At 48.9% G+C, this 10,000-nt stretch overlaps 1 protein-coding gene across 12 annotated transcripts in view; it reads left to right on the top strand.

Annotated features, from left to right (window-relative positions):
- Window positions 1-10,000, top strand: part of PRDM11 (PR/SET domain 11) — a 100,538-nt gene that overhangs the window by 8,726 nt on the left and 81,812 nt on the right. For 2 of the 12 annotated variants that reach the window (XM_056801906.1, XM_056801908.1), the window contains exon 1: window positions 5,639-9,447. The exons of 5 other annotated variants lie outside the window; for them this stretch is intronic. In XM_056801906.1, the coding sequence (XP_056657884.1) occupies window positions 9,440-9,447 (8 nt within the window). In that variant the 5' untranslated portion in view covers window positions 5,639-9,439. Of the gene's footprint in view, window positions 1-5,636; window positions 9,448-10,000 lie in introns of those variants that run through there. 5 more of the 12 variants (XM_056801909.1, XM_056801910.1, XM_056801899.1 and 2 more) reach the window with 4 other exon arrangements.

Here is a 10,000-nt window from a genome sequence, read left to right as displayed (position 1 = left end):
CATAGAGAGGCAGCATATCATAAAGCACAGTGCCTGGCACATAGTAGGCACTCAATATTTAATATTGATTGATTGATGATAGGCAGAGAGCTAATCAAAGAAATGTCTTTATCTTTGTACTGGCAGTGCTTCTCCCTCTATGTCTTCCCCCTTATGCCTGGAATCCACTCTCTCCTCACCCTCTGCTCAGAATCTCTGGCTTTTTTCAAAGCTCAGTGGCTACCCCCTCCATGAGACCTTTTCTGATGCCCCCATTTCTCAGCTCTCTCCCCTTCTTGAAATTTATTTGTATATATTTCATACTTATGGACTTATAAAGTCCATAAAGTCCATAAAGTCCAACGATTAAAGACACTTCTTGAGGGTAGCATTTGCTCTTGTCTCTGCCCTTTGTATCTCCTTAGACCAGTGGTGGTGAACCTACAGAATGTGTGCCAGAATAGGCTGCTCCCCTCCTCCTCTCCTTTGTGTCTGAGGACATTTCTCACATCACCTGCCCCTCTGCTGAGCAGCCCAATGGAAGCACTTCCTCCATTCCCTGTCTGGGGTATGTGGGTGGTTCACATGAGGCATGACAGTACAGTTTGGGTACTTGGTCTTTAAAATGTTCACCATCACTGGCCTAAACCTTTGTTCACTGGCTGCTTCATTCATTGGCCCTGATTGATTGGTATAAGTAAATTCTGGAGTTTAAAAGAAGCATCCCCCTGTGGGTCCAGATAAATCTGGCTTTCAGGGTCCCTTCCAGCTCTAAATCCTTGATCCTAATTAATCAATGAGCATTTGTTACTCATTTAACCACTAACTTGTTATAACAATAAAAATAACAGATATAAATAAGTATATATGCATATGTATATGTATATAATATATATATAAACATATACATATATATTTATATCACTTCAAGGACTTTTTTATATTTTCTCCTCTGATGCTTGTCTTAAAAGTAGGTTCTATTATTGTCATTTTACCAGTAAGGAAACTGAGGCTAATGGAGAGGGTTCTGGATCCAGCTCATACTGAGAACTGATAGTTACATTTTCAGTGGTAGAATTTACACTTGGGAAATCCTTAAACATTATAAATATAGACTGGATTTCCTGCTTTTGTTGATTATCTAGACTTTGAAAGTCATAGAGAAAATGTTAATAATGCAGATTAAAATTAATGATGTCTCTATCTTTTGGGAGGGGCAGTTGTTAAATTTTTACCAGCATACCCATGGGCTGAGACTTCACTTATTGACCTTTTTTTTTTTTTGTAATTTGAGGCAATAACTTATCCCCTTTGGGCCTCAGTTTCCTCTTTTTTGTTTATTTTTATTCTTTTTAAACCCTTACCTTCTGTCTTGGGGACTCAATGCTGTGTGTTAGTTCCAAGGCAGAAGAGTGGTAAGGGCTAGTTAATGGGGGTGAAGTGACTTGCCCAAGGTCACACAGCTGGAAAGTGTCTGAGGCCAGATTTGAACCCAGGACCTCCTGTCTCTAGGCCTGGCTCTCAATCCACCCAGCTACCCAGCCACCCCCTTCCTCATTTTTAAAATGAGAAAGTTCCTTTCAGTTTTAAATCAAAATCTAAAAATTTTAAAAGATGTATCTTTTTACCAAGAGTCACCCAATGAGTTAGTATCTGAGGTGTGATTAAAATTCAAACCCTCTCACCAGGGACCAGCCCAGGGATCCTACCACTACTATGTCATGCATTTCTTAACTCATAATTTAGAGTTGTCTGGGGACACTGAGAGGTGAAGTGATTTATTCAGAACCTAAACCCGAATCAGAATAATTCCCAGAGCTGTTCCTCGCTCCACAACATCAAATCACCTCTTTTTTTAAAAGAAAATTAACTAATTAGGGAGTGGCTAAGTGACTCGGTAGTTGGAGAGCCAGGCCTAGAGATGGGAGGTCCTGGGTTCAAATCTAGCCTCATACATGTCCCAGCTGTGTGACCTTGGACAAGTCACTTGACCCCATTGCCTAGCCCTTAACGCTCTTCTGCCTTGGAACTAATACATAGTATTGATTCTAAGATAGAAGAGAAGGGTTAGAAATTTTAATTAATTTGTTTGTTACATGAAAATTCCCAAGTATCTCCCTCCCTGAATTTGAGAAGGTATCATTTGACAAAAAGAGATATGAATTTTTTTTTTTTTTTAAACCCTCACCTTCCATCTTGGAGTCAATACTGTGTGGCTCCAAGGCAGAAGAGAGGTAAGGGCTAGGCAATGGGGGTCAAGTGACTTGTCTAGGGTCACACAGCTGGGAAGTGTCTGAGGCCATATTTGAACCCAGGACCTCCCGTCTCTAGGCCTGGCTCTCAATCCACTGAGCTACCCAGCTGCCCCCAAGATATATGAATTTATAAAACTAGGCCTTGCTTGATTCTACTTATCAGTTCTTTCTCTGGAGATGGACATATACAAGTCGTTCTTCAAACACTATTTCTGTTGAGATACACATACACACACACATATAATGTTCTCTTGGTTCTGCTTGTTTGACTCTTCATAAGTTTTTTCCATTTTTTTCCATTTTTAAAAACTTAACCTATTCATTATTTCTTACAACTCAGTAGTATTCCGCCACAATCATATGCCACAATTTTTTTAGCCATCCCCCTAGGGATGGGCATCCCCTCAGTTTCTACTTCTTTACCCCCTCAAAGGGAGCCACTAGAAATATTTTAGAATTTACAGCTTCTATTCCCTTTTCCCTGATCACCTAAAGAAATCAACCTAAGAGTGGCAGTGCTGGGTCAAAAGGCAGATCCAGTTTTATAACTCTGAGAATGATTCCAATCATTCTCTAAAATGGTTGGCTCAGTTCAGTTCCACTAACAATGTATTAGTGTCCCCGTGTTTTCACATCCCCTCCATTCATTTTGCCCTTTTATCATCTTAGCCAACCTGGTAGATGTGAAATTGTTTTTTACTCGGCAAAACCAGGCACCTAATACATGTGTGTTGGATTTGTTGCCGAGTTTAAGATCTGCCTCTGACACTTCCTAATGATGTGATTGTGGCTAAGAGGGCTGACCTCTCTCAGCCTCAGTTTCCCCGGTTGTCAGATGGAGAGAAAGATGCCTGTAGTACCTCTCTCAGAGTTGTGAGTCTCAGGTGAGGTCGTGAGCTTTGGAAATAGCGGAGTCGTTCTCTTGCCCCTTTTTGGTTGGGTTGGCATCCTGTCCACCGCCGGGACTGTGAGTTTTAAAAAGGGAGGCTGCATGGGAATCACGTTCCAGGTGGCTCCGAGGTTGCCATAGGCAACGAGCTGGTCTGTTTCAAACCACAACAAGGGGGGGGGGCAGTTTTTAGAAGGCGCCCTTCCCTCCCTACATTTAAAGCGACACACACGGGAATTTTTTAAGAGAAAAAAAAAACCAAACCCTGAAGTTACAATAAAGGTGACTTGGCAGGGAATGAGCTCCTGGCAAATGTTGACCTTGGGAGGACGGCCTGTGGCTATCTAGGGGTTGGGGGTGGGGAGAGGCCACCGGACCTCGGGACCTCCTGGCCCGGCCCCGACCCTGGAGCCATTCTGTGCCCACTGGTGGCTTTGCACTGCCGGAACCGAAGCTGGTGCCGCCCAACTCGGAAATGGCAGCAAGGTGATCTTGGAACGCGGAGCCAAAGGGGGAGGGGTGGGGGAGGGGCGGAGAGAGCTCCGGGGCCAGTCCTGGAATCCAAACGAGAGGCTGCCCTTCTTCTTGGATCTTGGGGGATTCGCCCATAGGCTGGCTGCCGCTGGGGATCGCCGGGCACGTGGTTTCCTGGGAAGAGCCCAGCGAGGACTGGAGGATCCGAGATTCTTTTTTCAATGAATATGGATAGGTTTTCTGACTCTCCCCCAGCCCTGCCCGCGCCCCCGGGCCAAGCAGCAGAGATTTGGCCTCTCTTAGCCCGGAGAGTGAGGGACCAGAGTCCATGCCAAGGGTGCACCGGCCCAGAGTTGGGCAGCTCAGGGCACTCTCTTCGGAGTTCGGAAGGCGAGCCCTCAGGGAGAGGGCGGAGACCTCCCCCCCTCCGTGGCGCCTTCGGACAGATCTAAGAGCCACCGAGGCTCTCCTCATTCTGGAGACCCAGCGTGGCGCACCTGGGGTGGGGGCGGGGCGGTCACCAACCCCTGCGAGTCAGGGCGGAAGAAGGGTCACTTCCCACACTTGCTGCCATAGCCCGGCTGAGGGTTTCTCTCCGGCACAGCCACACCGTCCTCCGTCCCCTACTCTGCCTCTGCCTTCTACTGTATGAGCTTGAACCTCTCTTCTGAGCTCCTGAGCTTCCACTGCAGTAGCTGTGCAGGAGCCCCTGGGGAAAATCTGGGTCGCTCCCCGACCTCCCCCCATCCCCTCCCGGCTAGAGCAGGCATCCCTCCCTCGGATGGATTCTATTCTGGAGGCGGAGTCAGGATCTTGAGGAGGTATAGCTGACGGAGACATTAGGGAGGAGGTAGAGGTTTGGGTAGATGCTTAGCATTGTGGTCCAGTGGAAAAGAGGGCCTCCGTGGAAGTGAGTGAGGTAATCTGAGTTCAAATCCTGCCTCTGTTGCTTCTTTTGGAAGTTGGCTACTCTTTGGTCCCAAAGAGCCAAACTGGAATGAATGTGGGGAACTTGCACAGACTCCAATGAAATCTTTATGTAAGAGGAGCCAAAGGAATCCCAAAGCTAGTTCTTCAGTTAGTTCACTGGATATCCATCCCCGCAGTATTTTGTGAAATAGGCCCATGACTACATTCGTGTGAAGGAGTCATGTTTATGTCCAATCATGGGAGACGTAATGGCCAGCCTTGGAGAGAAGAGAATGTATTTCTCTTCTTTCCTTGTCAACGTGGGGGACCGTGGGTACGGGCTATGGCATATGTTGCATATTGCAGGCATTCTATATTGCCTTGTCAGTTAGTTTCAATCAGGTGTTTTTCTTTCCTTTGAGGGAAAATTCAATAGATAATTCATGGAGGAACATTTAGAAATGACTGTGATGTAAAAAAAATTAACAAAACTTGAATTAAAGAGTGAATAAAGTGAGTCATGGGAACCAGAGCAGCTGACCTAGAGTACATGGGAACCCAGAATGTCAGAGCTGGGGGGACCTTAGACTGGAGGATTTCAGAGCTGGGGGGACCTTAGACTGGAGGACTTCAGAGCTAGGAGGGAGGGTCTTTAAAGCCTAGAAGGTCAGAGCTGGGGGGACCTTAGACTGAAGGACTTCAGAGCTAGGAGGGAGGGTCTTTAAAGCCTAGAAGGTCAGAGCTGGGGGGACCTTAGACTGAAGGACTTCAGAGCTAGGAGGGAGGGTCTTTAAAGCCTAGAAGGTCAGAGCTGGGGGAACCTTAGACTGGAGGATTTCAGAGCTGGGGGGACCTTAGACTGGAGGATTTCAGAGCTGGGAGGGAGGGTCTTTAAAGCCTAGGTCAGAGCTGGGGGGACCTTGGACTGAAGGACTGCAGAGCTGGGAGGGAGGGTCTTTAAAGCCTAGGTCAGAGCTGGGGGGACCTTGGACTGAAGGACTGCAGAGCTGGGAGGGAGGGTCTTTAAAGCCTAGGTCAGAGCTGGGGGGACCTTAGACTGGAGGATTTCAGAGCTGGGGGGACCTTAGACTGGAGAATTTCAGAGCTGGGGGGACCTTAGACTGGAGGATTTCAGAGCTGGGGGGACCTTAGACTGAAGGATTTCAGAGCTGGGGGGATCTTAGACTGAAGGATTTCAGAGCTGGGAGGGAGGGTCTTTAAAGCCTAGAAGGTCAGAGCTGGGGGGACCTTAGACTGGAGGATTTCAGAGCTGGGAGGGAGGGTCTTTAAAACCTAGAAGGTCAGAGCTGGGGGGACCTTAGACTGAAGGACTTCAGAGCTAGGAGGGAGGGTCTTTAAAGCCTAGAAGGTCAGAGCTGGGGGGACCTTAGACTGAAGGATTTCAGAGCTGGGAGGGAGGGTCTTTAAAGCCTAGAAGGTCAGAGCTGGGGGGACCTTAGACTGAAGGATTTCAGAGCTGGGGGGACCTTAGACTGAAGGATTTCAGAGCTGGGGGGACCTTAGACTGAAGGACTGCAGAGCTGGGAGGGAGGGTCTTTAAAGCCTAGGTCAGAGCTGGGGGGACCTTAGACTGGAGGATTTCAGAGCTGGGAGGGAGGGTCTTTAAAGCCTAGAAGGTCAGAGCTGGGGGGACCTTGGACGGAAGGGTTTCAGAGCTGGGAGGGAGGGTCTTTAAAGCCTAGAAGGTCAGAGCTGGCAGGGACCTGAGGACCCAGAATACCAGAGCTTGAAAAGCCCTTAGAACTCAGAATGTTAGAATTGGGAAATATGTTGAAATCTTGTATCAATCACCCTCCCCCCTGTCCAGTTGGGAAATCTGGGACTGCGGAGTATTTGCCCAGGGGTGCCCTAGTCGTGGTAGAACCTCGCCTGGCATCTGTCCCGACCTCCCAGGCTGGCACCTCACACCTGAGCTACCCTTGCCCTGTAGTCAGGTCCTGGACCTCCTGTGGCTTTTCCTCCACCCCATCCCCAATCCTAGAAGCTCTCCAGTCTTCCCCCACAGCTCCTGGCCAGGTTTCCTCCTTTCCAGGAGGATCTGCCAACTCCCAGCCGGCCGCCCAGCATCCAGGTGGGGCGTGTGGTGCCAGTCGGTGGGCAGAATAACTTTTGACTTGGGAGCCTGAGCCGGGTTGGTTTGGACGTCACTGAGGGAATATATATGGATCCGCCCCCACAATGTCATTTTTCCCAAGCGGCTTCTCTGACTATCTCTGCACTTTAACAAAAGGAGAGGGAGACAGGGTGTGGGGTGGGCAGGGGAGGACGCGGAGGGCTGGGGAACGGGCAGATGGACCTCCTGTTGTGGCGTGGGGAGCACCCACTCCTGCCTGAAGAGGGGCAGCACCTGGGATTGGCTCAGCCTCGCCTCGTTCCAAGGTACAGAATCTCGAGCTCCCTGGTGCGCCAGGGTCAGCAGACTGGGTAAGAAGGGAGGGCTCCTGGAGGAGGCCGAGGAGGTCCAGCTCCTGCTGGCTGGGAGTGGATATTTCCAGACTTCACCCTGGAGAGAAGGAAGGAGGCAGAGCTCCCCCAGCCCCCAGCTCGGTGCTGGTTTTGATCAAGGCTGGCCGAGTTCCTTTCTCCTCCTCAGAGCCAGCTGCATGGTAGAGGGAACCCAGCTCTGAGAGCGTCATCCAGGAGCGCAGAGATGGAAGAGTTGGGGGAAAGGAAGAGACTGAAGGAGACTTGAGAGGGGAACTTTAGGAGAGATTAAGTGTTTGGAGAGAAGGGTATGGATGTCTTCAAGGAAAAGAGGGAAACAGGGAGGGAAAATGCTTAATTGGGAGAAAGAAAAGACGATGTAGTAGTATTAAAGCATACTGGCTTTGAAGTGAGGAGATCTGGGTTCAAATCTTGCCTCTACCACATATCTGTGTGACCTTGGACAACTTATTTAACCTCACTCTGGGCCTTAGTTTGCTCATCTGTAAAAAGAGGGTTTGGGATTAGCTCCAGCTCCCTTCAAACTCTAAATCTAGGAGCCTAATCTGTGCCCGTTTCCTTTTCTTCAAAATGAGTGGACAAGACTAGACAGTATCTGTGGTCCCTTCTACCCCCAATCCTTTAAGAAGACAGATTGAGGAGGGGGGATGAAAATTGGTAACTCAGTGTAAAGTTTCAGACATAGAGTGGCCATATACATGCTAGAAGTCATCCCCAGGATGCTGTAATTGTCTGATTCAAATGTAGAAGGGATTCCTGACTTGGGGATGGGAGGAAGCTGGAATAGAAGTCACTTTGTAATGTCCTTCCAACTCAGACTGTGGACTGATTATGTGATTATTTTGTAATCGCAGTGAGATGTAGAGCAAAGAGGACAGGGCTGAAGTGTTGGTCGACCTGGGGTGGGAGTCTGCCACTAACAAATTAGGTGGCTTTAAGCAAATAAGTTGTTTATAGTCTCTGTGCCTCAGTTTCCCCATCTGGTAGAGTCTTAGGATTGTAGATTTAGAGCTAAAAGAGACTTCACAAGTCCTGGAATCCATCCTCTTCATTTTGTAGATGAGGAAACTGAGGCAAAGAGAGTCTTGTCATGGTCACAGAATATCTGAGTGAGGAATCAAACTCCTGAATTCAAGTCCAACACAAGAGTTTTCATTGACAGGAAAGCTGGGTTAGTTTCTGTCAGACAAAGTGTAGACGTTTAATAAATGTTCATTGAGTTTAATTTAATAGAATTACTGAATTTAGAGTATCTGAGTGATGAGGGTATTGTAAGGATCAAATGAGAGAAGGGAATGGAAGAGTGTTTTTAAAAGTTGAAAGGCTAAAGGTACACAATCAAAGAATATCAGCATGGGAGGGACCTGAGAACATTGTGTCAGAAGCTGGAGGGGTCTTGGGACATAGAATGTTACTGTTGAGAGGGGCTTAGACTGATATACCTGGGAGGGACATTTGAACATAGAATGTCAGAGGTGAGAAGAACTGTCGAGCAGGGAACGGTAGAGCTGGAAAGATCCTTAGAACATAGAATATCCAAGGTGGGAGAGACCTTAGAATATAGAATGTCAGAAGCAGAAAGGATATTGGAACCAGAATGTCAGAGCTGGGAAGGATCTTAGCACAGGAGGAAGTGTCAGAGCTGGAAAGATCCTTAGAACAAAAAGTGAGAACCAGGATGAGTTTTAGAACATAGAATATCCAAGGTGAGAGGGACCTCAGAACATGGAATGTCAGGACTGGGATGGGTTCAAAAAGTGAGAACCAGGATGGGTTTTAGAACATAGACTATCCAAGGTGAGAGGGACCTCAGAACATGGAATGTCAGGACTGGGATGGGTCTTAGAACATGGAATGTCAGAGCTGGAAAGACCTTTAGCACCTCATTGTGGGAGCTGGGAGGTACCACAGAGTGTAGAATATCAGACCATGGGCTGTCAGAGCTGAGAAGGTCCTTAGAACAGGGAATGTGGGAGCTGGGAGAGCTCTGGGGACACGGAATGCCAGAAGGAGGGATCTGAAGACCTTGGACACTGAATGCTCCAGAGTGACCTTGGACCTCATTATCATTCTCCCCAGCATCCAGGCTGCTCTGGCCACCCCCTCATTTTGGTGATGAGGCAACGGGCTGGCGGCTCCTTGTCATTGGTGTTATTTATCAGTTACTGTTATTCGCTGCCCATGGTTAAAGCTCCGTGTTTGGACTGTGTCAGCACATGGAGCCGCTTGCGCCTTCTTCCTATGGAGAGCTGGGCTTTTTCTGATGAAGCCAGACGGCTTCTCGCCTGCTGCCCAATGAGTCATTCGGTGAGCTAATATTCCTCGGCAGTTGGGCCTCCCAGGGTGTGAGCGACACACAGCATTCCCTATTCTGTCCAGGTCATTGGATTGGCATCTGGGAGCGCCGGAGCTGCCACAACAGGGTCTTCCCTCCGGGCCTTGCCGCTGTCGAGGGTCCCCGGGGTCCATGGGTCGGTGAGTCAGGCTATCCCGGGGGGCATAATGGGGGAGGGGCTGGACGTGTCCAGAGGGCCCAGGGGTGTTGGATGAGGCAGTCTGGTGAAGTGAGACGTCGGGGACAGAGAAGGGGAATTCCCCCAGCACTCCCTGGCTCCAGAATCCATTCCGATCAGATTTAGCTGCCAGGGACCTTGGAGGTCACCTCATGGAACTTATTCCTCTTTAAAATGAGCACATTAAAGCCGGGACTGGCCAAGGGACTTGCCCTGAGTCTCACCATTAGGAAGAAGCAAAGCCACCTCCCCGGACTCCAGATTCTACTCTCGTTCGGCCACACCGTCCTAATGGGGAGCCCCTGGGTGACACTGGGGTGATGGGGAATCAAAGAGCCCTGCCAAGCTCTGCAGCCATGCCAGTCTTCCTCCTGGCTTTGGGTGGGGCTCCAGAGCCAGGAACAAGGACAAATGGCCACCTGGAGGCCAGGGGCCATCCATGCATGGCTAAAGCAGAAGGCTTTGGAGCTGACAGTTCTAGAGAAGCAATTGAAAAGGGCAATCCTTGGGAGCCA

This window comes from Monodelphis domestica, chromosome 6 (genome assembly GCF_027887165.1).
Source record: "Monodelphis domestica isolate mMonDom1 chromosome 6, mMonDom1.pri, whole genome shotgun sequence".
NCBI lineage: Eukaryota > Metazoa > Chordata > Mammalia > Didelphimorphia > Didelphidae > Monodelphis > Monodelphis domestica.
The sequence above is the reverse complement of the archived record's forward strand: the minus strand, read 5'-3'. Positions and strand labels throughout refer to the sequence as shown.